Source organism: Manis javanica, chromosome 13, assembly GCF_040802235.1.
Source record: "Manis javanica isolate MJ-LG chromosome 13, MJ_LKY, whole genome shotgun sequence".
Classification (NCBI taxonomy): Eukaryota; Metazoa; Chordata; class Mammalia; order Pholidota; family Manidae; genus Manis; species Manis javanica.
This window is the reverse complement of record NC_133168.1, coordinates 73,015,217-73,041,682: the sequence shown is the minus strand read 5'-3', so window position 1 is coordinate 73,041,682 and position 26,466 is coordinate 73,015,217. Positions and strand designations below refer to the sequence as shown.

Here is a 26,466-nt window from a genome sequence, read left to right as displayed (position 1 = left end):
GGGGTGTCAGACTGCACTACATTTGTTCACTGGAAGGAGTTCCTTAGAGGAAGGGGGTGTGCTTTGCATGGTATTCCTTTTAAGACAGGTTGTAATTTATTACCAAAAGTTGCTTATCTTCAGCGGCCCTCGGCTGGGGCTGGAGTGAGCAAGTCCTCCCCAGCAAAGGGCACATCCCCTCCCACAGGACGCCGGCAGCACCCCTGTGGAGCAGCGCTGAAAGGGGTCCCACTCTTAATGAAATACTTTCTGAATTGTTGTTTGTTTGGGTTAAGAAGATATTTTCCTTTGAGAAAATAATCCTTTTATGATTGACACCAAAAACAAAAGCAAATACTGTACCCAGCCCATGAGGAGGCCTGTAATCTCTGTTGCTTTAGCAGATCTAAATCTGATTTAAATGGTTGAAATACTTTGCTGTATTATCTCTCAGTTGTAGACTAAGAACTAGATTTGGTAATCTCCATTTATGGCAGGGTTAGGCAGTTTCAAAGCCAGTTAAACCACCTGCCGTTGTGGAAGTATTATTTTCTTTAAATGGTATCCATGTGAGAGAGTCACTAAGGCTAAGCCATGCCACTTGGGCCCAGTAAATACCTGAAACAGACTTACTGGAACTGAGCCTGACTCCTCCCAGGAGGCGGTCATTCATACCAAAGACGGCCTGGTCCCACACGGTTAACTCGAGGCTTGACCGCCTCAGCTGGGACGGGGTCACCCCGTTGAACACAAAGGAGTGCTTCCACTGGGGACAAGCTTGCTTCTTCAGGACCGGGGACCTCAGCCACAGTTTTTGTCGGTCTGGCAGAGTGAGACAGCTGCAGGAGGGACAGAGATACAAATCCCGCAATGCCTGCCTGCACGTGGCCACCTTTCCCTGTTGATCCTTGCTTATCAGAGACTAAGTGCTAAGAAAGGGCTAAATCCTTCGCAGAATAAAAATTCTGAGCCAAGAATGCGTATGGAATCCCAGTATTGGCTGCATGACCTCTAGATGGGATCTTCTGAATTTAAGAGCTGAGCTCTGCACCAGGCATAAAGGGTGCTCTTTGGGGCTCCAAGCCACGGGGCTCTTAATGTGCCTCCTTGCATTCCCATCACCTAGGCAGCATCTGACTTATCAGCCCTGCCACCCGAGGATCAGGGCTGCACACACGTGACCTCATTTTAACCCTGTTCTTCCCAGGAAGATACATTGAGAAGGGCCGTGCAACTTGCCCAAGGCCATACAGAAAAGTGGCAGTGTTTGGACATAGTAAAGCCCTCATTTTTTCATTATGTCACTAACTGGGGATGTAGCGATTCTGTATAATTAACGGTGTTTGCTCTGCTTCGGAGATGCCAACACACGTGTGGTGAATAAGCGTGTGATACACAGCATCCTCCATCTTACTACTCACGAGAGACATAATGTTAAGGGCCTAGATTCTCAACACTGCTTTTTCCATGTCCTGTTTGAGTCAGAAAGTGCTGATTTGCTGATATAACACATAAGACTTGGGTTTCAGGTTAAAGTGTTCCAAATCTAGCCTCAGCATGTCCAAATCCCATGAATTCTTCGAAATCAGAGCCTTTTACACATGTGATGTTGAATTTTTATAGAAAAGCTAAAATACAGTGAGTTTAAAATGGCTTACACTGTCTGGTGTTTCCTACACTTCCTAGGACCATGCCATACATGTAATAGATTATCAGCTATTCATACTTGATTAAACCCCATACCTACCCCTTAACAAATGAGTTCAGGGCACCGTCCGACCGCACCGCCAAGTTCCTGGCTCCCAGCACTACCACACAGAGTTGGCCGTTAGGTGATGGCTGGTCTCCGGGCCCTGGAAGCAAAGCAGGCTTTTGCAGTCAGCCCTACTTCTGCACGTAGTGCACAATGCCAGCACCTGAAAACTGAGCTCAGCGAGAGGGTGTCAGAGCCCTCAGACCCCACGAGAGCAGACGGGAGGAGGAGCATGTCCACTGTCAGGAGGCTCTGAGGGCGCCGCTCCGGCGTGCCCCACTGAACAGGCAGCGTGGCGGAGCAGCCCTGGGACACCCGCAGCTGCAGAGTACAGGAGCCCAAGGACAGAGGGGGATACAAGTTTCAGTTCAGTGGTAGCCAGTGGCTTGGGGGCAGTGGGGGGCTCCCAGGACGCCTGTTCTAGGGGGATGGCGAGGCCTGTAGACGTGGGTGACCTGCAGCAGCAGAACGGCCTCTCCCGGTCAAACAGGAATCACCAAAGGACATTCCAGAACTGTGCACTCCCTCTGCATTCTCTGCCCTCACTTTTTCCATATGGCCATGGGATTTAAGCTCGTTCAGTGTCCTTTCTGCAAGGTCCCCAAGGACTTGTCCTTGATCGTTCTCCCGCTGGGCAGCAGCTGCTCATGTGACCCAGGGGCAGGGACCTTCACCTGGAGCCTCGCGGGCCCCAAGTGCCTGGAGTCGTACTCTTGGTTACTAAGGGCCAAACTCCCAGCCATAACAGGTGGTCGCGGGCCAGGTCCCTCTTCAGGAGGGGCCAGAGCAGAGCTGTTCCCAGCAGGGAGACCATCTGAGCCTGCCCCCTGGGAAGAAAGCCTGGGGCTGGGGTCCTGGGGGCCACGTAACAGGCATCGAAGGCTCAGCCTGTTGGTCATTTGTTTCCCTTCCAAGCCGTGGGGTCCAAGAACCCATTTCCCAGGCTGAGCGTCCAGGTCTTGGAAAGAGTCACTGGAGCCCGTGGGATCAGTGGATGGCAGAAAGAAAAGGCTAGAAAACATTGCCCCACCCCTCAGCCTACCTGCAGCTCCAGGCTTGGGGGCAGCAGCACATTGGCGGGGCTGGGGGCCACCTACCTTCCTGAGCCTCCTGGAGCCTCCTGGGCCCTGCGGGGAGGACCAGTTTGGCCCGGACTGCAAGTTCTCCATTATTTGGAGAAGCGCCATCTTCGTGTATCTCTGCCTAGGGCCCAGAGGAAGAAGTCAGAGGCAGGGTTCCTCACTTCTGACCTGGGTTCCTCTGGCGGCCTCCACTGTCCATCAGTGTCCCTGCCCACCACCCCCCGCCCACTCCCCCGCCGCAGAGCCTGGCAGGCCTGGGAGAGCCCAGGCATGAAGCGGCCGTGACCACGGCAGGATGGTCTTCCTTCCACATGTGGGGGCCCTCTGTACCCCCACCCACCCCAGCAGAGACAGATGGCCCAAGGAAGCACGTGGTGCAGCAGCCCTGGCACATTCCATAGGGTAGTCCTAAGAAAACCCAGACACACATGAATTTGAGAAATTAAATAGGGCCAACCCACCACACCCACTGAGTCCATCCAGGTCACTAAAGGACCCAGCCCAGCAATGTTCCCGGGCCCGCACAGGGTTGGCACTCCAGGCTGGGCGAGTTGCCCCCTCCTTGCCCCAGAATCCCCAAGGACACCTCCCTGCCACTCCAGTGGCTCCCCTGGTCATGAGGGATTTTGCCAGAAAGCAAGATCTTGGAGGGCAAAGCTGCGATCCAGCCGGCCCTTCTCCCTGGGGCGGGGCGGGGCATGGGGCAGGGAGTCACTCAGCCCTCACCAGCAGAGGAAGGGCCCCAGGCTGCTTGGCCAGGGCTGCAGGAGGCTGTGGGGGCCATCCGCCCATGCTGTGCCACATCTCCCAGCTGCCCCAGCACAAGGCTGGCCCTTGGATGACAAATGAGATCAGGCCGCCTGCACCGTGAGTTTCCAGAGCCCAGGTCGGCCCCGTGACCCCCTCCTGTCAGGGCCAAGGGGGCTCTGCGAGCAGGGTGATCCTGGTCCAGCACCAGGGTGCCTGCCTATCAGCTGGCATTAGCAGGATGCCTTTTAGCCTGGTGCTTTCTGCTCCTCGCCTTCTTGCCAAAGGACAACTAGCCTTGGTGATGACTTGTTTGTTGTAAGGGGACCTAAAGGAGAAGATGGACAGGGCGCCCTGAGTAGGAGATCCTTGGGGGAGCCTGCACCTGGCAGGGAGAATGGGCAAAGCCTTCCTGGAGGAGTGGCATTTAGGCGGTGTCTTGGGCACACCTTGGGCAGGAGAAGGCACTCTGGCTGGCCTTCCTGAACCAGGCTCTGCGGGGCACTAGGCCCGAGAGGGGTGAGCGCGGAGGCAGGATGGGCTCAAGGCAGCACGGGCAGCGCCGGTGGGACAGGGAGGACGCTCTGGCTGAGGGCCCCCACCTGCCCCAGGGCGGCAGAAAGTGAAAGGTGCTCTGGAGCAGAGGCACCGTGGACCGGCCTCCCTGGCTTCAGAGAGGACACGAGCCACGAGCCGGCACGCAGGCCAAGGCTGACCGTGGGCCCCGGGCTGGTGGGACGGGCACCCCATGGTCATGTCTTAGTGACAGACCCCATGACCTCATCCCCCAGCCTTGGGTCCTGGCGAGAAACGTGCAAAGCAGCCACCCCACTAAGGGTTTCTCCTCTCAGCGGCACAGCCCAGGAGCAGACCGCCCCCAGCCAGCGCCCCCGCCAGCCTCCGGCCCCACCCCAAGGTTGGCTCCATCCCCAGAGCAGGGACAGGGACCCTGCGGCCAGGGCGGCCTTGCCTTCCAAGGGCACCAACGCAGCCACCCGCACCTGAGTGTGTGGAGAGTGCCCGGGTCGGGGGTGTAGAAACAACACGTCCTAGCCTGTACAACAGGCAGAGTCCCACCTAGGGGACAGCCTGACTGACCATACGTCATGGACTTTGGCCTGCAGCAGCATGAGGAGGCCGAGGCCCCCACAGCCAACACCAAGTGACCCTGGATGTGGGGGAAGCACGCAGACCCACGTGGCTGTCTCAAGGGGCTGAGCCCCGAACCTGCCCCAGCCTGGTGTCTGGCTACCCTGAGGACAGGGCTATTCAGGGACCTGAACACACTGGAGCAGGTGACTCCCTCGGCCTCCCCCACCCGGCAGAGCCCGGCTCGAGCCCCTTCTCCCTTGGCTGTGCCCGTCTAAGCCACAGCCTGGCGTGCATGCGGTTGTCCTGGGTCTAGGACTGCCCAGGTAGGCGTGCTCTTCTTGGGTCCCTGTGAACAGTGACTTCAGTTCTCCTGGTGGGAGGGGGGTGTTCAGTCCCATACCAGACATCACCTTGGCCTGCAGTGGAAACCAGTGGAAAGACTGTGTTGCGCTATCTCTGAAGTCCCACGTGGCCAGAGGAATGATCACCTGTCCCAGGAACACCCTCCGGGTGAGTGTACCCAGGTGCCACACAGAGACCTGCAGCTGCCGGGTCACGAGCTGGGCAGGCTCCACCTGGTACTGCAGAGGCAGGACACAGACAGTCAGCCTGGGCTACCGGGCCTCAGCTCCCAGGCCACAGCTCCCAGACCCACAGCTCCCAGGCCTACAGCTGTCAGACCACAGATCCCAGTTCTCAGCTCCCAGGCCCACAGCTCCTAGGCCCCAGCTCCCAGACCCAAACCTCCCAGGCCCACAGGGGCCTCCTTCCCGCAGGTTGCAGCCAGGGTCCTGGGGTGGTCAGAGTGGGCCAGGCAGCTTGGAGCTGGGGGTCTCTGCCTTCTCAAGCATGGAACTGCCCCCTCAGCCCCGGGGCCTGGTACCCAGCCTGGGGAAAGGCTGCGCAGCCGCTGAGCCGTCCCTCAGGAAAATTTCTCTTGCGAGACAAGGATGAAAGTCCTTGTTCAGCCCAAGACTCTGGAAATCAGGCAGAGACCTGTTCCAACTCAGGACCTGAACTTGCATCTGGCCAGCACTGCCCCAGCCAGGGTTGTTCCAAAACACTGAAAATGAATTTTATTTTTTAAAAGTGCAAAGCATGAGCTTTTGGTGCTGGCGTTTGCCTGGATCAACAGCACCTGTGGCAGGCGTGCCAGCCTGTGTGGCGCTCCACAGCCCACACGCAGTTCCTTCAGCATCAGCCCTAAGTTCTAAGTACTCTGTGAGCCTCAGTTTCCCTGTTGGTAAGTGAGGATTCTCACACCTGGCTCACAGGGAGTATAAAGCGCTTGGCCAGAGCAGGGGCACAGCAAACAATGGCTATTATTATTTAACAAGTGGCACTTTTGTGCCAGCTGCTCAGATGGCCCTTGGCTGGGAGCTCACAAATGTCCCTCTTCTCCAAGGAAGGCAAACAAGGGCTTGACGCCTGGGATCCCTGTGCTCCCCGGCCTTGACCGGGCACATGTGCACATGTCCAGAGAGTTCTTCCAGCTCAGGGCCTCCCACACCTCACTGTCTTCATGTGCCAGCCTCACCTCCCACTCGCCACCCTGAATCCCAGCAGTCCCTCCTTATCTCTGCCCTAAATGACAAGTCCTAGTTCACCAAAGAAAGTGAAAACCCAAAGAATTCCTCTATAAAATTTTTTCATAAAATGACTTTTTTTCCCCATAAAATATGAAGATACCTGGGTTTGCCAGATATTACAATAAAGGAGCCCATGTACAAAGGTGGCAACACAGTAGTTGAACTTAGCTGGAGAATGCCTCTCTGATTGTCATAAAAATACAACAGGACAAAGCACATCAAAAACTGAGAGGCAGCGAGGTTCCCTTCCACCACTTCCTCAGAAATCATTAATCAAAAGCCACTCTCAAGTTCAGCAAATGCTGTACTTTTCCTGTACAAACGCTGACATTTTTTTTCTACCAGCTTGCCACTGATTGACAGAGTCCCAAGGAAATGTCTCGTTGTCTGCAACTTATTTAACTGACTCAAGAGTTTGGGAGAGCCGTGCGCTGGACCCTGGCCCGTGTGCCTGGCCTGGGCCGGGAGACTAAGCACAGGAGTGTGTGTCCAGCAAGTACCTTCAAGGTCTCCTGAAAGGTCGGGTCCAGGGTGTTCCTGTGGACTCTGGTCTTGCGTTTTCCCTGGGAGGATCTGTCCGGCAGCAGGTAGGTCTTCACGTACCTAGAGGCCAAAGGCAGACAGGACCAGCTGAAAGCCGGGGCACCCAAAGGGCACAGGAAGCACAGACCCACACATCAGCATTTTCTTTGCTCTGCTCCCTGCTGAATTTGGGATTGAGAGAAAGGGCTTAGTGGCCACCCTGACAGTGACAAGGACAGTGCTGGGCACACAGCTTTTGGTTTGCATAGTCTTTGGCTGTAATTCTCTGGAATGTTCCTGGGGGTGTGAAGCTCGCTGGCTTTCCTCGTGCCCTGTTCCTAGAATCTACGTCGCTCATCACCTGCCATTTGATGGTTTGGCAGCCTCTTGGGGCTCCCTGGGGGGCAGGTTCTCTAAGACCATGTGCCAGCTTGTCTCCATCCACCTATAACTTCACTCTACCCACCAAAATAAACAAATAAATAAAAGTGGAAATGGGAAGTGCATGCCTCACACTTTGCTCTCCCCTGCCTCACACTGTCTTGACCACTGAGGACCGGCATTCACGGCTGCTCTCCGCTGAGTCTGGGAGCGCAGCTGGCAGAGGCTCTCTCCATCCGCACCCTGCCCACCCCCCAGAATCCTGCTCTAGGCTGACCCCTCCCCTCAGGTCCCAACACGGTCCCTTTGGGCTCCTCAGGCAGCTTTACTGATGGCAGGAAATTTCTGTGTACAGTTTAAGGGAAGGACCACATCTTGCCTTTTTTCCTATATGGAAAACTTCTGGCCCACTGTTTTGATGACCAGCTGGGAAAAGGAATGGATTGTTGGTCTAACCAAACTCTCCTCTGCTCTGGAACCCGCAGGAGCTCCTCTGCGCCAGACAAACCAAGCGGGCTGCTGCAGCCCTTACGGTTCCCCTGTGCAGGGCCTCTCCCGTCCTTGCAGTCTGAGATTCTATCAGACCCTGACCTATACCTTAGGCTCCAGGGAAACTGCAAGAGTCATTGTTTTAAATATTCCCCTGACTTTCCCCACATGAGGCTTTTCTCATAGTTGTGTTGGAACTGCTTTCTCTACACGACTCCCGTAAGTAGAAGTCATAACCCTGTCCATTCTGCAGGTGCATCTTGAAGCCCATCAGATGCATTCATTCAGTCCTTGACCGCCTATGCATCTGGTCCTCTTCTGTAGCCCTCAACAGGACTCTAGCGATGTGGTTGAGAGCATGGCTGTGTGAAGTCTGACTCCACCGTTTATGTGCTTTGACCTTGGGTAAATTACTCGACTTCTCCATACCTCGGTTTCCCCACTGCAACACGGGGATAATAACGGTACCTGCTTCAGAGGACTGTTGTGGTGGTTCCCTGAATTAGCCTATATTATACCTTCATAACAGAATCTAGAACATAATAAACATTCAACAGACACTATTCTAAGCAAGTGAGGTGGGGGTGCACACAGAAGTAGGCCTTACAATCCACCTGGGGATTTTAAAATCCACGTGAGGTTATAGCCAAATCCTAAGCTACACATATGCAAGACAAGATTTCATGAGGTCTGTGTGAGGATAGCTACTGGGGGTGAGCTCCTGGGGGTGCTGAGCTGAACAAAAAATCTGGGCACTGAATTGTGCTGGGCAAAACTGGAGTTCAGGTGTCACTGGCTTAGAACTCTGGAATCTATTGAAGGCTTGCAACTTCCAGGGGAAGGCTGGGTGGTAAATTATACATTACTCTTGGACTTCTACTTTCCCACAAAAACTTTAGAATCAATATCTCTATCATCTCATGTCACGACTTAGAGGAACTTACGGGTTGCACTTTTTCTTCTTTTCTTCTCCGTAGGCAAGGTTCTTACAGGCCCTGATGCATACTTCTAAAGAATGGATTTTGAAGCTATAACGAATGGCAAATTCTATTTCTCCAGTGACATTAGTATTGTCAAAATTGCCCATCTCCGTACAAGTGCTGTTAATGCTAATTAAACTTCCCTGAAATCAAGAATGACAGATATAATAAATTACTTTACAGTTAATCAACTTTCTTACAGTTCTGGTTTTAAGACATCAAATATATTAAAATTTATACAGAGCATGCATCCTAACTAACATTCACTGAAAATGCATCATCTTATATTTTGCCATAATAACTTGCCACATATTCTGTCCAAGGGGATGGGGAAAATCCTCAGAAGAACCCATCTTACCCAGGTACAATCTTTGCCTAGCAGTAAAAGTTACACAACCTCATTCTTTAACACAAGTGAGTTGGATGACATGGATTATCTCTTGTGCAATTCTGCAAAGATAAGTCTCAGGACAGATGATGTCCATGGTGGGAACAGCCATGTGCAAAGCAGCGGGGGCCAAACACTCATGACTGAGAATCAGATGAGCTGGATTCAAATGCTGGTCCAGCTCCTCATTTGATTTGTCAAAGTCTACATGGAAAAACACAATGTCTCATCGGGTTATGGTGAGGAGTAAATGGAATAAAGTATCTAAGGTATGCAGTCAAAAACAACACGGAATTTGTTATTTACATCATTATGGGCACCTAAATGAAAAATAAAACTGCCATCACGTGAGGCAACTGGATCACATGATAAGTAGCAGGGAGTGTCTACCCCCCAAAAAACAAACAAACTGCCTTTTCACTATTAAATTTGCTAAATATTTGCTGTCACCTGCATACAACCAATCTGAGTGCTGACTCCACAGAAATCAGGAAGCCCAAGTGGTTTCCACTTCTCCTTCCCAACTAGGTCCTCCACATGGTCAAACATCCTGAGTAGGGACAAACAAAGAAGGAAGCCTGGGGCTTTCTTTCTCATGGGAGGGAGGTCAAAACCTAACAAACCAGCAGCTTGCCAGAGGGACCCGGGCCTGAGCTGACCAATGCCACGAACACCACCAACTCCACCCAGCCACCGGCTCTGGGCAATGTCATCTGCTCCAGCGGTTAGACCGGCAACAATTCTTCAGAGGGAGCGGTGGGACGGTGTGAATCAGTGAGTACAGACAAGTGCAGATAGAAGGTAATGGGGGGTGCTTGGTGGAAGGTGTGCGCTGCCAGAGAGGCAAAAGGGGGACCATCAGATGGCATTCCCCAGGGGGCTTCGCTTGAGGCTGTCAGCCTAAACTGTACTCCAACTTTCCTGCCAGGCGCAGGGAGAAAACTGAATTAAACTGTTTCAAGGCATCAGGGAGCTACCAGGACAGCCAGGACCAAGGGTCCAAACCTAAAGAGAAGAGAGCTCAGTGTGGTGATCTCTGCACGTGTGTCCCCTGGGCATCTATCTGCACACGGCAAGCAGCACGCGCTGGAGGTGTCAGAAGCCGAGCTGCACACCCCAGCCGCAAGGCTCGGGGGCCAGCTGGAGTCCCCAGCCATCTGACCGGGTGGGGAAACGACGCCAGTGGCAAGCCTGCGGGGGCCTGCCAAGTTCCCAGGGCTTGGGGACGCCCTGGGGGTAACACTCAAGGTAGCTGCTGACCCGGAAGGTGTCACCGAGAGGCGAGAAACTCGGACAAGCTTTCAGCAGTTTCATCCGACTAGACACAGAAACTTGGAGATCAGGCCCGCCCAGAAGAGGGGCTTGGCTACCTCCACACTTCCAGCTGGGGCCCCTCCGGGCTTTCCTGGGGCAGAGGAACGGACGTGTCCCCACGGCTTAGGATGCGCGGCCAGCAGACGGTCCAGCCAGGGAGGATGCAGTCACCTGTCCCGCTTGACCGGAGCCGCGGTGAGCAGGGCCTCTGCGGGTTTCTGTCCCCCGGCACCAGCCAAGGGCCTCATGTGAACCCCCAATAAATAGGCATGACAAGAATAAAGCGAGCCCTTGAAGTGCCTTGATTTAAAGAGTCCTGTGTAAACGCTATGGCGGAGGCTGAGCTGTGCCACCATGTGACCACAGGGGCAGCGCAGCTGGAGTGGGAGGCCTTGGGGGGGGCCCTGACCTGGGGTGAGGACGTCAGCCACATCACCTACCACAGATTCCAGAGCAAGAATATTTTAAAGTAAAACAACACGTAGGCACATCACAGTAAAGTTGCTGAAAATCAGACAAAGAGAGAAGTGTTAAAGGCAGAGGGAAAAATGATGACCTTCAACGGAGGAAATAGTAATTGCAGGAGAAGATGGGACCCAGTGGCCCTGGGTACAGGGCTTCTCCACCTGGGAGGGGAGAGGGGAGCAGGCTGGGTATAGGCCCGGGGTTAATTCTGACATCTGAGGGATTAGGGAATTCCAAGCAGATTCTATTTTATTTTTGTAAAGTAGGGAGGGAGATTTATTGAGAATGTGGGAGGGGGGCAGGGCATAGGGCCTGGAAAGAGGTTTGAAAAGGAGTGAAGTGGTGGTTTTGAGAGCAGGAAACTGAGTTAGCCGGCAACACGGCAGGCTCGGGACTGGCACTGCTGGGGCACGCTTGGGTGTTGGTGACGCAGCAGGCACACCTAATCCCCATCCCCTCACCCTGGCACCAGGCTGCCCTCTGTGTGCACAGCCGTCCAGGTGCAGGTACGGAGGAGGTTCTACCTGGCTCCTCCAGCTCGGTGCCCAGGAAGCACTGCAATTACTCACCCTTCATTTTATAGGGAGACAAGGCAGAGGGCAGGGCAGGTTGGGACCCAACCAGAAACTGCACAGTGAATCAGCAGCAGAGCTCCAGTGGACCTGGGCTCCTAACTCCTTGGGCCATCAGGTGATGGAAGTGTCTCTGAGTAATTCAGCTGCTATGCCTGCTTAGCGGGACCAAGCATAGCCTCAGATAATGAACAGATAGCAGAGCACGCCCTCTGCTCAACTGCATTCCTTCTGTTAATTTATGCCTCTACGGCCGGCCGTTGCCCAGGGAGGGCTTTCTGGTTCTATTTCCCTGTAACCGGAACAGAATCTTTGAGCCAGTTGAAACTTTGAGCAGCAAAGGGAGTCAGTCAAGAGGGCCTGGCCCACAAGAGCAGTAAGAACTCAGCCTAACTTTTCTTAGAACCATTGGTGCTATCTGGGTTTGAAAGAAAAGTAAATCCGAGCAGAAGCAAAAGAGGACTATGGAGGCAGGCAGGCAGCACCGGATGACCTTCTCTGAAGGTCATGAGTTATCTATTGTGGCTGCAAGACAGACCTGACGCCCTTTTATTTAACAAAAGGGAGGAGTCAACTGAAACAAGAGCTATACTCAAAAAACAAGTCAGTCCTGCTCTCCAGAGCCTGCCGAGCACATCACTGCGGAGCGGTCGGCAGCCAGGCAGCCTTCCCGCTTGGGGCTCCGACACTTGGTGGCTGTGTGATCTCGAGCAGTTTCCTTACTGTCTGTAGCTTCAGGTTCCTCATCTGTAGAATGGGGCCTATCTCATGGGATTAGTATAGACTCAGTCAGTTACTGCGTGAAAAAGGACTGAGAACTGTACCTATGTGTAGTCAGCACAAGTTTATTAACCTTTTGAAAATGCCACACAATGTGGCTGCCCTATGTAAGTTGAGCAAATCATTTCCTTTGCTTTGCTTTCTCCTTTGTAAAAAAAATTGTGACATATATATTAAAAAGTACATATAATAGATAGGTACAGTTCAATAATAATTTTAAAATGAATGTCCCTGTACCCACCACTTGGCTAAAGTAACATAATCAGGGCCTCAGAAGTACGTCTGGCTTCCTTATCCAACTCCCATTCCTGTCCCTAAGAAAATGCTGTTTCACGATTTTCTGTTAATTAGCCTTATTTTTCGTTATGATTGTATTGTGTATGTATATATCCCCCAAACATATATTGGTTAGTTTTGCCTGACTTGGGAATTTATGTAATTAGAAATAATACTGTGTACTCAACACCCAAAATGCAAATAACCCGATTAAAAAATAGGTGGGGGATCCGAACAGACACTTCTCCAAAAAAGAAATTCAGATGGTCAACAGGCATTTGAACCATTGAAAAGATGCTCCACATCACTACTCATCAGGGAAATGCAAATTAAAACCACAATGAGATATCACCTCATGCCAGTTAGGATGGCCAACACCCAAAAAGGAACAACAAATGCTGGTGAGGATGTGGAGAAAGGAGAACCCTCCTACACTGTGGGTGGGAATATAAACTAGTTCAAGCCATTGTGGAAAGCAGCATGGAGGTTCCTCAAACAACTAAATATAGACATACCATTTGACCCAGGAATCCCACTCCTAGGAATTAACCCAAAGAAAACAAGATCCCAGATTCAAAAATACATACGAACCCCTATGTTTATCGCAGCACTATTTACAGTAGCCAAGATATGGAAGCAACCTAAGTGTCCATCAGTAGATGAATGAATAAAGAAGATGTGGTACATATACACAATGGAATGTTATTCAGCCATAATAAAGAAACATATCCTACCATTTGTAACAACACGGATGGAGCTGGAGGGTATTATGCTCAGTGAAATAAGTCAGGTGGAGAAAGACAAGTACCAAATGATTCACTCATTTGTGGAGTACAACAATGAAGCAAAAGTGAAGGAACAAAACAGCAGCAGACTCACAGACTCCAAGGAGGGAATAGTGGCTACTGTGGAGGGCTGGTGGGGAGGAAGGGAGAAGGGGATTAAGGAACATTATGATTAGCACACGTAATGTGGGGGGGTCACGGGGAAGGCAGTACAGCACAGAGAAGACAAGTAGTGACTATAGCATCTTACTATGCTGATGGACAGTGACTACAATGGGGTGGAGGCGGGGCTTGATAATATGGGTGAATGTAGTAACCACAAAGTTACTCATGTGAAACCTTTGTAAGATTGTATATCAATGATACCTTAATGAAAAAAAAACAATACTGTGTACATTATCTCTAACTTTCACTCTATTGATACTGTGTTTTTAAATTCACCTCTGTGGTTGGAGTGGTTCATTCATTGTCACTCCCAGGCAGTATTTGAATCATTGAACAGGCCATAATATACTCACTCTTTTTCCACTGTTTTCAAATAAAAGGACACTAATATAAGGAGATAGCTAAATATAGTACACTTTAAAAAATCAGGGCAACTAGAAAAGAGCAGAAATAAAGACAAGGGAGGCTTCCCCAACCCCTGGTGAGCTCTGTGTGATGGGTGGGGCGAATGTTCTGAGCCAGCGCCTACTTAGAAGTGGCCCACATGACACAACAATGTCCCACGTCTCAAATTTATTTTTAAAGGAAACAACTGGGAAGTTGGGTTTTTACTTCTTCTATGATTGAAACTCTGCCCTCTCTCAAACTTAAGCCGACCTCCTGTCTACCCACCCTTAAGGGGTGCCACTGTGTATGTCACGCGGCCACTTCTGCCAATCACGGCTTCACTGAGAAAATGTAAACTGCATGAAAACATTGACATAAATACATTCCTTTTTAGATACTTTTTAAAACAGAAGTGCAAACAAAATTGAAAATCAGACAGGAACTCTTGATTTTTTTCCTACCAGGGAAATCCTAAAACGTTAACCATATATTTCTTCATCCCATCAAGTTCTAACTCCAATGATTAGCTTTTTCCTTTTCTTTCTTTTTTTTAACAAACTGGGTTTTTTCTTCTCCCAAAACATTATATGTTTATGGAGAAAATATATAAAACACAGATGAGCCAAAAAGAGAAATTTAAGAAAAAAAGCACAATCCTACCATTCTGGGATCAACATTTTCATATAATTATATGCAACTATGAAACTACTTTGTAACCCTATATTTTGTTTATTGGTACATATTTTCCATATTAATATTTTTCAGCCACATTATTTTTAATAGCTGCAAGGTATTCCTCTGAATAAATATACCATAATTTAACCACTGCCCTAGTTTGGACATTTAGGTTGTTTCCAATTTTTTGAAATGAAAACAATTATAAATAATGCTCCCTGGACATCTAAGAGCACATGGTTTTGGCAACATTCACCATAATTTTTTAAGACTATTTCCTGTAACTGAAACTGCTGGATTGGAGAGAACAAGCATTTTAAAGGCCTTCAATATGTACTGCTCACGGACCTCTGGGTCACCCAGTAGTTTATAAGAAGCCTACTTGCTCCACATTCTTGCCAACATCAAGCTGTATTTCATTGTAAAATTTGCTAACATGGCTCCCAAATAGGCTTTTAAGTTTGCACTGATTTAACTGCTTGGGAGGGGTGAGTGTTTCCCCTATTTACTGCCCACTTGTATTTCTCCTTTTGTAATAAGTCGAGGTTGAATAAGCTTTTTTCCGGCCCCAACTTCCTGCTTCTCAGAGAATGTCAAAGTCTCTCAGAAAAGCAGGCAACCTCTTGGGCAAGAAGCCATATCAGTGTTTGCTTTGCGGGAGCTTAGTTTCCTCAAACAAACACTGCTTCTATCTAAGGGGAACAGTAGGATTAAACGTGTACCTCAAAGGCATGATGATGAATTTTAAGGACACAAATCAGAGGAGACTTCAGAAGAGAGGGGAAATACAGACCCTTGGTCAGCGTGCACTGGGCTTTGGGGAGCTATCCTACGAAGCGCCTAAGATGCACACACTCCAGGCAATGTCACCAGCATCATTTCCCCAGCTCTTACAGGCTTTCTAGGTGTGGATCAGCCCCGGGGCAGTGAAGCTAAGCCAGGGACAGGAGTCGGGAAAACCACCAGGCTAAGAGTTTGGCAAATCCTGTGAGATGGAACAGAAGCCTGAGCTTGGACTCACGGGGCCCCTGGGGGTTGGATCAGAGTTCTGATGCTGCAATTACCACATGACCTTGGCCAGCTGCTTAGCCTCTGTGAGCCTCACTTTTCCTATGCGTGAAATGGGACAACAGCACCCTCCCGACAAGATGACCGTGAGAATGGCTGGGAGGTGAGGCGCCCGCTCAGGAGTCGGCACACAGTAGGCTCTGATGTAAGGATTCATCCAGTCGGTCCACAAGCATTTACTGAGAGCGCTTGGAGTGTCAGGAGCAGTTCTGGGCACTCAGGAATGACGAAAGACAACAAACAACAGATAAACCAGTTATATCGCTGCAGAAGGCGACAAGGACGTGGACAGCAGAGCTGGCCAGGGTGACACAGGGCAGACAGGGCAGGGCGGGCCTCCCCGGGAAGGTGACCATGGAGCAGACTGGAAGGAAGGGACTGAAGGGGCTTGGGGCCACCGGGAGAGGGGCAGCTGCAGAGACCCCACAGCAGGTGTGTTGTCCCATTTCAGAGACCCAGAGGGCCCTGTCACTGAGCCTGGGAAAGGTGGGGACAGGTTGTGTAGGGCCTTCTGGGCCACTGCAGGGCAGCCCTCAGCCTGTGTCCCTGCCCCTGTGCTGGTTTTGGGCAAAGACATCCCTCCAGCCCTTGATGGAACTTAAGAATCCAGTCTTGGGGACCCCTGGGCAGTTCTGGGAAAGTTGACCCTCGGTCTCCCTGGGAAGTTTAGCCTCTGCCTCCCAGATCAGCCTTAAAAAGGCTCAAGTTGACTAGAGCCCTGGTGTCCTTTGGTCACCTGGGGCAGGGGCAATCCTTCCAGTGAGTCTTGGAAAAGCCTCTGAGGCCACCCCTACGCTCTCCCTGTCATCACATCACAGGGTTCAGCCTGGGAGAGAATATTCTGGAGCCTCGCCTGCCTGCCTCTCCTCAGGGAAGTGTTTCCTCAGGTCTTTCACCTTCCAGAGCTGTTCTCAAGTACAAATAACACCTAGTCATGAAGAAAGGTGCTAAGCCACCCTCAAACCCAAGCTTTCTGAGACATCCTGGCAAGGCCATCAATGCTGTCATCCTTAGTGTTTTGATGGGAGGCGCACCCGTCCAGGAGAGGCCAAGCCTCAGCACTCGGAAATCTTACAAACCGCTGTGGGCCTCGGGGCAGGTGGCTGCATTTAGCAGGGACTTGAGAGGGGCCCAGAGGGGACTCATGTGAACCAATTTGTGTTTGAGAGATGAATCCTAGCCCTGACCAATGTGGGTGCACAGACCTGTTTGGGAACTGGATGAAAACATGAACCTTCTTCCCAGGAAAATGCACAGAGGCACGTGACTCCACAATCTGGATACTGTCCCGGAGAACTAACAGCCAGTGCCACTTACTGCCCAATTTAGTGTCCACAGCAGTGCTGTCCAGAGAAATATAATGGGAGCCAAATATGTAATTTGAAATTCTCCAGGAGCCACAGCTTTTAAAAAGGCAGAATTGATTTTAATAGTGTATTTTATTAATGTAATATATCCAAAATACTATCATTTCAACAAATGTCAAAATAAAAATTAAGATGATTTACATTTTTGTGTACCTAAGTCTTCAAATTCAGTGTGTATTTTAGTTTAGTTTATTTAGATAGAATTGCCATTACATTAGTTTTAGGTCAGTGTGCTTTTTATACTCAAAGGATATCTCAATTCTGATCAGTCATATTTCAAGCGCACAGTCACCACAGTGATGACTGGCTACCGTATTGGACAGCACAGACCCAGGCTGTTAGAGAACCCTTAACAAACGGCATACTTTCCTCAAGTCTGAAATTGTTAGGGTTCGACCCACAGTCCCTAAACTTCACTGTGCATACGAATCTCCTGGGGCCCTTGTTAAACTGCAGATGGTGACCCCGCAGGCCTGGGTGGGGCCGGAGACTCTGGTTTCTGACAAGCTCCCAGGTGACGCCAGTGTCACGGGGTCCAGATTTGAGTAGTGAGGGTGTGGAGGAGCGGTGTCTCTGAGGGAGGCAGGACCACCCACAGGAGCCACAGAAGGGATGGGTGGGCCACTGGCATCTAGTGGACGGAATCAGCGATGCTGGCTATTCCTCAGTGCACAGGCCTGGCCTGCTTCCGCCATGACGGTGTAATGTTCCAGGGCACACTGATGCAGATGGGGGAAAGTTCATCACTTCTGAAGTGAACACCGTTTTCCATAGAAATATGGCCACCCCAAGGCACAGAGAGGCTGAAGGACATGCTCTGTCTGGGTCATGGGTCACACCTTTTACTACAAGAGCTGGAAATGAACAAATTGGTTTCCAGAAACTGGGTTCTGGAACATCTAAGTACATGTGGGATTTGTGCGTTCTTTGATTCTCAAAGCAATCGAAATGCAAAGAGCTGTGATACCCATTTCCTGAAGTTTAAAGAGTTTTTATGATTGCCTAAGATGGTTTAATAAGGTAAAGAACTGTGGCTGCCACTGAGGCCTCATGCGCCCTCACTCAAGGCTCTGTTATACCATGCATCATAATTTAAGGCATAAAGTAGCATTCATTTAATGTTTTTGAATAAACAAATGGGTGAATTAAAGGCCTGCCTATAAACAAAGACTACATGTAAAACACATAAAGCAGTCCTGAAAAAGAACAAAGTTGGAGGGCTAAAACTACTCAACTTCAAGGCTTCCTAAAAGAGTACAGAGTGGTCCTGGCATTAGGGTAGACGGAGATCCGTGGAGCAGAATGGAGAACCCACAAACAGCTCAGATCAAATAATCACACTCACACAGTTACTTGATCTCCAACAAAGATACCAAAGTCAATGGGGAAACAAAAGTGTTGTTTTGACAGAGGACGCAGGAATAACCATGTTTCCGTGTAGAAGAAAACAAACCTCTACCTTACACCCTTCACAAAGACAAAGCACAGACCTACACATAAAAACTAAACTCTTATAAAGCTTCTAGAAGAAAACAGGAGAATATCTTCATGACTTGTGGCTAGACACCACACAGAGATAACCATAAATAAAATATCTGATAAACCAGACTTCATTAAAATGAAAACTTCTCATCCAAAACACCATTATTTTCATTATTAATTACTTTTTATATATGAAAATGTTCACAGTAAGATGTAAAAGAAAAAAACCACCATCAAAGTAGAGCCAGATGATTCCCCAGTTCCCAGCTAAAGTAAAATTTACCTCCAAGTTCTAGTGTCATGTTCCAGTTCATCCCACAAGACAACACCTTGCTCCCGCCCCTGCCTACAGTCCAGTATGACATCACACAACCACCACACATCAGGTATTAGATGGGACTCACGTGTCTCAAGCCTCCTGAGAATAAAGTGGTGGATGTTGGGCTGGATAAGGGATCCTCTCGCTTCGAAACAGGGTTAGTAGGGTGTTTGGGGCTCTCTCGATTGACAGGTTTCATAATATCTGGTGTGCTGGCCTTCTGGAAGAGGAAAGACACAGTAATATAGTCTGCATCCCAGTGTGATTTTTGTTTAAATGTGGTTGAGTTCAGTTAGCATGGCTTGCATCTCTTACCTGATGGCACTAACATGCATACTCCTGGGTGCTGAGTGAGTGTACAATCCTGATTGGATAAATGCATGCACACCCCACAACCCCCACAGAGCCCCAAGGCTCACGTCATCAAGCTTAGAGTATTCATGAACAGTGATGGGTGGGTTACTTATAGATTAGTAAGAGTCTTAAAGAAAGTTGACTCTTTCTCACATTGAAGAGCCTCACATTTTTGGTCTTAATAGTGATCCTGGCATTTAATCACATGAAATATAATATTTATCCTGTCAGTGTTCTGGCTCTATTATGTTCATAAAAAAGGAAATATCAAAATATGTCTCTAAACCTTATAACAGTATTTTGTTAATTATTGGTAGTTCTACAGTGTATAACAGCTTTGTTTTCCAATGTGATAGCCACTAGCCACATGTGGCTGCTTAAATTTAAATTACAACTAATTAAAATTAAATTAAATTAAAATTCAGCTCCTCAGTTGTACTAGACACATTTCAAGTGCACATGTGGCAATGGTTGGAAAACTCTACCAGACAGCACGGTACAGAGCCATAAACCAACATGCAAAGGGCGAAGACCTCCTCTTGGGTAAAAATAAGAGTGTCTCTAGATTTTCAGTTTTGATGCTGGGTTGGAAGCAGAGCTCAGAAATATAACTGTTGCCCCATAGTCACAATTCTCAGGGATATAAAACAGAACAAAGTAAAGAAATGATTCCCTCCAAGAGACGGTTTATGCTCTGACTCTCCAGAATGTCAGCTCCCTTCCATTAGACATTTGTTAGGCAACACTACACTTGATGGACCTCCCTGAGCCCAGGGGGCAGGAAGAGAAAGGGAAGTGGCAGACATCCAGTGCCCATCTTCCAAGGCTGACTAGCCAGGAGGAGTAGACGTGCCAGTGCAATGGAGGCTGGCGCTAAGCCCACGGCAAAGAGGGGAGGCAGACAGGCTCAGGACGCTGAAGGCTGGAGAGGGTAAGACCCAAAGGCAAGGCATTCAGGTGAGGGGCGGTCACGATGGTCAAGCACGGAACACGTTCCCAGGCCTGCTAGAGAGCGGTGCGACTGCAGAGGCTCGAGAGACCAGGCAGAGACCTGGACACAAGATCACACGCCTCTGGACCTGTGCCCAGAGGACAGGTAGCTTGAGACACTACCGGGTGTGCAAAGGGCGTCTGCAGGAGAGGAGACAGAGGGCTGGCAGAGCCAGAGACCCAAGGGGAAGACTTCAGAAATGAGGGGTGTTCAAAGGAGGAAAGAGTATGAGAAAAGCCTCACCTAAAACTAAAGAAATAACATTTTAATAAATTTCCTACAAAATTTGCAAAAGTAAGAAGTAGACAGTTTAGAGCTGGCAAGAGTTACTCCTGGAAAATGGGCTACTCCACGTCCAGTGGTTGTGTAAACTGAGTAAGCCTCGGAGGAGGGCGACATGGCAGCATGAATTAAAAGCCCTAAAAAGTAGCTGTTTAAAATGACAGTATGTATTTATTGACATGGGAGGAATTAAAACACACGTTAGAGTTCCTTTAGAAAGCAAACTACAGAAGTGGGTGTGTGGCACAGTGCCGTATTTGTGCACTGGGTGCACATGCACCCCATGGGTTAACAATATGTGTGTTTTCCATTAGTGGGTAGCCATAAATTTTATGACACAGAAAAGCACTAAAAAGTCACCTTCTAACTAAAGAAAAGAATGGAAGTCGGGTCCAGTGTCAGACGGGACAAAGTGAAGGAAGAGGCTGACAGTTGTGAACCAGCCACCACAGTCATGAGTCAGGGACCCCGGAACAGCGTCACACTGCTGAGGGGGGATTGCAGACTGTGAGGGAGTCAGGAACAGACAGGGGGCAGGGCAGAGGGGATGAGAACGGTGACAACAAGAGCCGAGGGTGTTTTCACGGATTTGGGCTGTGACCAAGAAACAGCAGAGCAGCTTGACAGAGACTTCCTCGAAAGAGGTTGTTTTTCATATTTGAAGGTGAGGAGAAGTGGTCACAGAGGGAAAAGCTGCAAGGTGACGGTACCAGGTCCGAGAGGAGAGCAGAGGAAGGAGCCCCGCAGGCTCCACGCTGTGAAGGAACATTCATTTTGTGGACAGGAGGGAAGTATGGCTGACAATCCAGAGGAAGGTAGCAAAGGGCCCTCCTACCTCAGGCCTCCAGAATATAAATGTTTTGAAATTACTAGGAAAGCCAATATTATTCGGCAGAACATGCCTATTTTGGTTGCCTAGGGAATCCAACCTGGAGTCTGTGTTCAGCTCTTCCCCAGTAAATTCTGAAGGGCTTGGATGACTGTCAAACTCAATTCCCTAACAGGGCATCGAGATCCAATTAGCAGCTTATAATTGTCATTGACAGGGGCATTTTTCTCCCAGTGCCTTTTAAGGTATTTCAACATTTTCAATAATTGGGCCAGGTCATGGAGAAAAAAATGATTGCCCTGAATGAGATCTACTCTGCAAAGAGTTATTGAGTTTAATATATGCTGAAAGAGCAATAAACATTAGGTTTGATTTGATTAAATTGTAGATTCTCTGGAACCACGCAATATGTGCATTTGGGATTTTTGCTGGTCTTAAAAGGAAGAGCAGCCATTGCCACCTCTGAGATTATATCTGAGATCTGCCTTTTAACATAAACACTCAGGTATCAGGAAAAAACCCAGGCCAGTGTGACACACTCTGAGCAATGTTAAATCCCAGTCAAAAAGTAGACCACCTTCCCTGGGACAGTCGGAAGGATCAACTGCCCATGCATCTGAAGACCAAGTGTTTTAAGAATTGAAACCCAAGGCAGCTGCTGCCCCAGCCTCCGCAGAGTGGACAGTGGGTAGGGAAACAGAAGGTATGCAGGGAGCCCCAGGCCCTGGGGTGAGCTGCTCCCTTAGGTTTCGGGTGTATGTGGGAAAATGTCACAGCAAAAAGGAGCATAGAATGAAATAAGGTTTTTTTTTCCATTTCTGACTTTGTCCCCTTCCTCAGAGAGAGACCCTCCTAACAGCTTTTTATGTTTTCTTCCAGGTTAACAGGTACATGTCTTTATGGGCAATATAGGTCAACCACACATCAATAAGATGTATGATATAATCTCATTCAACCACATACAAAATCTCAAAAGAGAGATAAGAAGTCACTTCTTGAAGAATCCTGGCCCAGATGCTTAAGTGAAGGTCTTTAGAGGAGCATTTTCAGAACACATAGCTCAAAACTAAATGGTCAGAGAAGTGATGTCAGCCATCCTGAGCTGGTGGTTTCCATGAACAACGCAGAGTCACCATGTAGCTTTAAGAAAGGTATCCACTACTTTTGTGCCTCATTGTAGCCACCTGCGAAGTGGGCACTGACATCCCCTACATCCAAAGGGCACCACATGGTGTGCTGGATGTTACACGATGCTCCGAAGGGCTCCAGTGCATAAGCAAGCATGATTTTTGTGCACTCACCAGCTAAGGCTTGTGTACCTGCAGTCTGACAAATGTCCTATTTAAAGATGTACTCTTTATATTTCAACCCAATAATTACTTAGCATTTATAGATCATACCATGACTGCTGAGGACTTTTGAAGCATTTGGCTAAGTTGCTCCTTAAAACAGCCATGCCCTCAAGTAAAGTGGAGAACGAGAGCACCTGTAAAAAGTTACAAGCATGTCCTGCCATGAGCATGGCAGTAAGAGGGCACAGTGACAAGATGCCTATACCATGGGGCTCTCCAGCCAAGAGCTGCCCTGCTCCTGGCTTCCACCCTTGAGCTCCCTTGTCCCACCAGACACCTTTAAACGCCAGCAGGCTTGTTCCATGTGCACACACAGCAGGGGACAGTGAATGGCACATTGGGTCAGCGTCGGTACACCAACAGCTGCAGAGAAGGGGCACCTGTCCCATCTAGCCGGCCAGAGCAGTCACACTGACCATGTGAACACCTAGGTGGTGGCCCCACCACAGCCAAGTCAGTTCAGCTGGACCAAACCCAGGTTTTCTGATTCTAAAGGCAGCTTTCTCTCATCCCCCATGCTCAGGCCTGTTAATCCTGGGGAAGCCAGCATGACTATTTCCTTAAAAGCCTTTATCAAGTGAGCTCTCCTGTGGCTGAGATGCCTGGAGAGAGTCTCCCTCGTGGCTGCGCATGATCACACAGCACTCATGTTGTCAGGAGTTCAATCAGAGAGCAGGACAGGTTTTGACCAGAGGGTGTTGGAAGTAGGAAGCAGGAAGGCCTCTGGACTCCAGCAGACCCCAGGAATACCTGGGTGCCTCTCAGTCCTGCAGGTCAGTCCTCTGCCTCTGGTGGGCCTTGAGGCTGGAGGGTGCTCCCGTGGACACATGGAAGCCCCAGGGGCTTGGAATGAGGCTGAGGCCTTGCCTTGCTCTGAACTGTTTTCCAAAGCAACCTTGAATTTTGACCTTTTGGTCAGGCCTCCCCATAAAAAGAGGCTTATAATTATGTTTCCAGACTGCTTTATGTTCTATTACATAAAAGGAAAAATAAAGCTATAGAGAAAATGGCCGAGAAACAGATTTCATGGCGGGGTGGCCTGGTGGCCTTGGGGAGTACCCTGGAGGTGACGTTGATGGCAGTGTCAGACTGGCTCCTCCATTCCGTCCGGCCAGCACACTGCCTGGGGCCCGTGGCCAGGAGCTGCTTGTCAGAGGTCATGTCATTCTGGGACTTGGAGAGCTCTAGAAAACAAACACCGGGGTGACGGGTGGGAGCGCACAGCTTTGCCCAGACTGCAGCCCTCCTCCGGGACTCCCTCAACCCCACCCCAGGAGCCTCCAGGTCCCGAAAGGCCAAGTTCAGAGAGGGCCAGGGGGCAGCCCATCCAGCGAGCTCTGGGCCCAGGGGCACAGCTGCACCGTTGTCCCCAGCCACCTGGCGCTGCGCTCAGGGCACACTGCGCCAAGCACCAAGCCAAAGAGCGGGGTTCCTAAAGTGACTGTGCCCACACTCCTCCAAGAGCCGAGAGCCACTGTCGGGGCGGGAGTTAAAGGGAGACCTTCCTCCCAGGGGGCTCTGCGGGCCACATGCTGTGAGCCTGCAGTTGTCCAAACACAAAGAAGGCAGCCGACCAAAGAGGCTGGCTTATTAGAGGCCCCTTACAACTAAAAATCACTTCTTGTGACTCTCTGAAGAGAGGTGGAAGCAACATTCAGGGTGTCCTTGTAGTATTTTAGTAAACAAACCCTGAAAAGGTGACTTGAAATTTTCTGGATTTTGCAATCGAATGGTGGCCTGGAATAAAGGACACCGCACACAGAAGGGAGAGAGCCGCCTCGGTGACGACTCTGCCCTCCAAAAGGTCCTCCTTTTTCCACGAGATCTTTGTCTCTCGCTAACATGGACCTTGAAGCTATCTTTAGACCTTCAATGGAGATAGTGTCCATTGACTCATTAGTGATCTAATGTGAAAGAGATATAATAGAGGTCACATATGTCATCTCCCATTTTCTAGTAGCCACATTAACAAAAGGAAAAAGGAAAAGAGAAAGTTTATTTTAATACTATATATTTCATTTAATGTAGTATTTCCAAAATATTGTTAAAATATATAATCATATTAAAAGTATTAATGGAATTCAAAAATTTCATTTTTTAAAATTCTAAGTGTCCAGAATCTGGTGTGTATTTCACTCTTACCTGAGGCCAGCTCTATTTCAGAGCCATCTGTGACTAGCATATGCGACAGCGCAGCCCCAGAGCCCCCTGAACCCCAGTCTTCTGATCCACCCTTTGAGACGTTATTGTGTGAATCCTTATTCTGTGCTATTTCTTAGGCGTCTCCCACGTGCATGTTGCGGGTAAGCCTGCAGAGCGTATCTTCTCTAGAGGAGCCCCCGCACATGCCCCCAAAGTCCCAGGGCATTTGCCTTTCCCATGAAGATGCCTAAAGCCTCTCCCCTCCAAGAGCAGCGCTGTCCACCCTGCTCTCAAGCCTACCATCGGGAAACCATGGGGCATCTTCCCCTCACCAGCAGCTAAAAAGGTCCTAGCCCACACCAGGCCCCCAAAGTTGATGATGCACATAACTCCTCATATAACCAAATCCCGCGAGGGGTGCAGGAGGGCCAGGAAAGGGAGCCCCCGGGAGGTGTTGTGCCCAAGCCACCTGTTAGCACTCACCCCAGAGCCTGCGCCTCCATCTGTTCATTTATGTTCACAGACCTGGGCATTGTCCATGGAAAGGGAAAGGAGCAGAAAGAAGCACAGAGAGGCCCTGAAGCAGGAATCGATGTTCTTATATCCCCCCCCTTCTAAGGGGGGCTACTGTGCTGGAATCTCCTAGAACAGCTGTGCTGATGAAAAGGGCTGGAGTAACTAGTTCCTTCCAGCTGGTTTGGCTTCATCGGGTAATGTCAGCTGCCAGAGGCTGTGACTCTGGGGCAGCTCCTGAAACTCTTTAGGCCAAGGCCCCCTCCCACCGTCCACACAGACCCCAGGCACCATGAGTGAGGCTCTGCACCCACTCCCGTGGAGAACAGGCAGTGGGCAGAGAGCTGACTGCTCGGGATGCAGGCAGCTGTGGGCGTTGGCAGCCACGACCCAGGCTGAGGTATGGAGGCTGAGTGCCATCAGAGGGCCTGGCAGAGCGACAGGGGATTTAAACCTCTGAGCTCGATTAGCAACAAGTGGCGTGATACTCAGCTGCACCCCATCTTCTGAAGCAGAGGGGTGCAGGCTCTCACATGAGGGTCACTTTTCTGCTTATCTGAAAAGCAGCGCCCTGATTTGGGCCGCCCTCCGGGGCAGCTTAGCACTGTGGAATGGAGACCACTAGTGAAAACCTGACGGTAAGACTCTCAGGGCCAAGGTACCACGAGGAGACCATCCACGTGCAGCTGCAGAACAAGGCGTGATGAGCAGAAACGAACCAAAGCCCAGTGAAAGAGAACGGATGCCCCAGGCCCCGGATCCACTGAGGACCTCTGAATGCTTGGCCTGCACAGGGCACCTCAGGAGGCCTGAGGTGGGGGCTATTCCCTAGGACTGGCATTTTAGAATCAACAGGAAAAAATATCTGAGCAGAAAGAACATTGAAAGAGACATAATTCTAAATAGTGGTAGTTCTGGGATTCTCATGTCTGCAAATTGCATGATTCCTGCTAACAGAAGAAGTAACTTGGCCGAGGAGGGAGGGCCAGTAATCCCATGCAAAGGACAGACATTGGCCCTGCCTGGCCTGAAGGGTTCCCGTTTTCAAGTCTTTGGAATCGCATCACTCCATTTCCCTTTGGTCGTTGGGAGGGGACAGATGGGCACCAGCCATGAGGTCTGCGTGAGCTTGCTGCCCCGAGGTGCTGAGCTGTGGCCGGTCTGGCAGGAGTTGGGGGAGACAGAGGCAGTCCAGCAGACCGATGGGCTCTCCTCTCCCCCATTAACCAGAGGCCTGCTCGGCAGGTGAAGAGGTGAAGGGCCGGGGCTGTGGCTGTGGCTTTTCCCAGAAGCCAGAGACAGAAGTCACCAGCTGGGCCTCTGCCAGGGGGCTTGGCTGGCCCAGG

General features: G+C 50.0%; 1 protein-coding gene across 18 annotated transcripts in view; it reads right to left on the bottom strand.

The window, feature by feature from the left end:
• Positions 1–26,466, bottom strand: part of SYTL3 (synaptotagmin like 3) — a 76,390-nt gene that overhangs the window by 690 nt on the left and 49,234 nt on the right. For 12 of the 18 annotated variants that reach the window (XM_073219845.1, XM_073219847.1, XM_037023588.2 and 9 more), the window contains 8 exons: positions 23,525–23,649; positions 18,743–18,877; positions 8,579–8,757; positions 6,743–6,845; positions 5,064–5,234; positions 2,830–2,935; positions 1,727–1,832; positions 598–818 (listed from right to left, as the gene is read on the bottom strand). In XM_073219845.1, coding sequence (XP_073075946.1) covers positions 598–818; positions 1,727–1,832; positions 2,830–2,935; positions 5,064–5,234; positions 6,743–6,845; positions 8,579–8,757; positions 18,743–18,877; positions 23,525–23,649 — 1,146 coding nt within the window. The remainder of the gene's footprint in view (positions 1–597; positions 819–1,726; positions 1,833–2,829; positions 2,936–5,063; positions 5,235–6,742; positions 6,846–8,578; positions 8,758–18,742; positions 18,878–23,524; positions 23,650–26,466) is intronic. The other 6 variants (XM_017652943.3, XM_017652947.3, XM_037023636.2 and 3 more) reach the window with 4 other exon arrangements.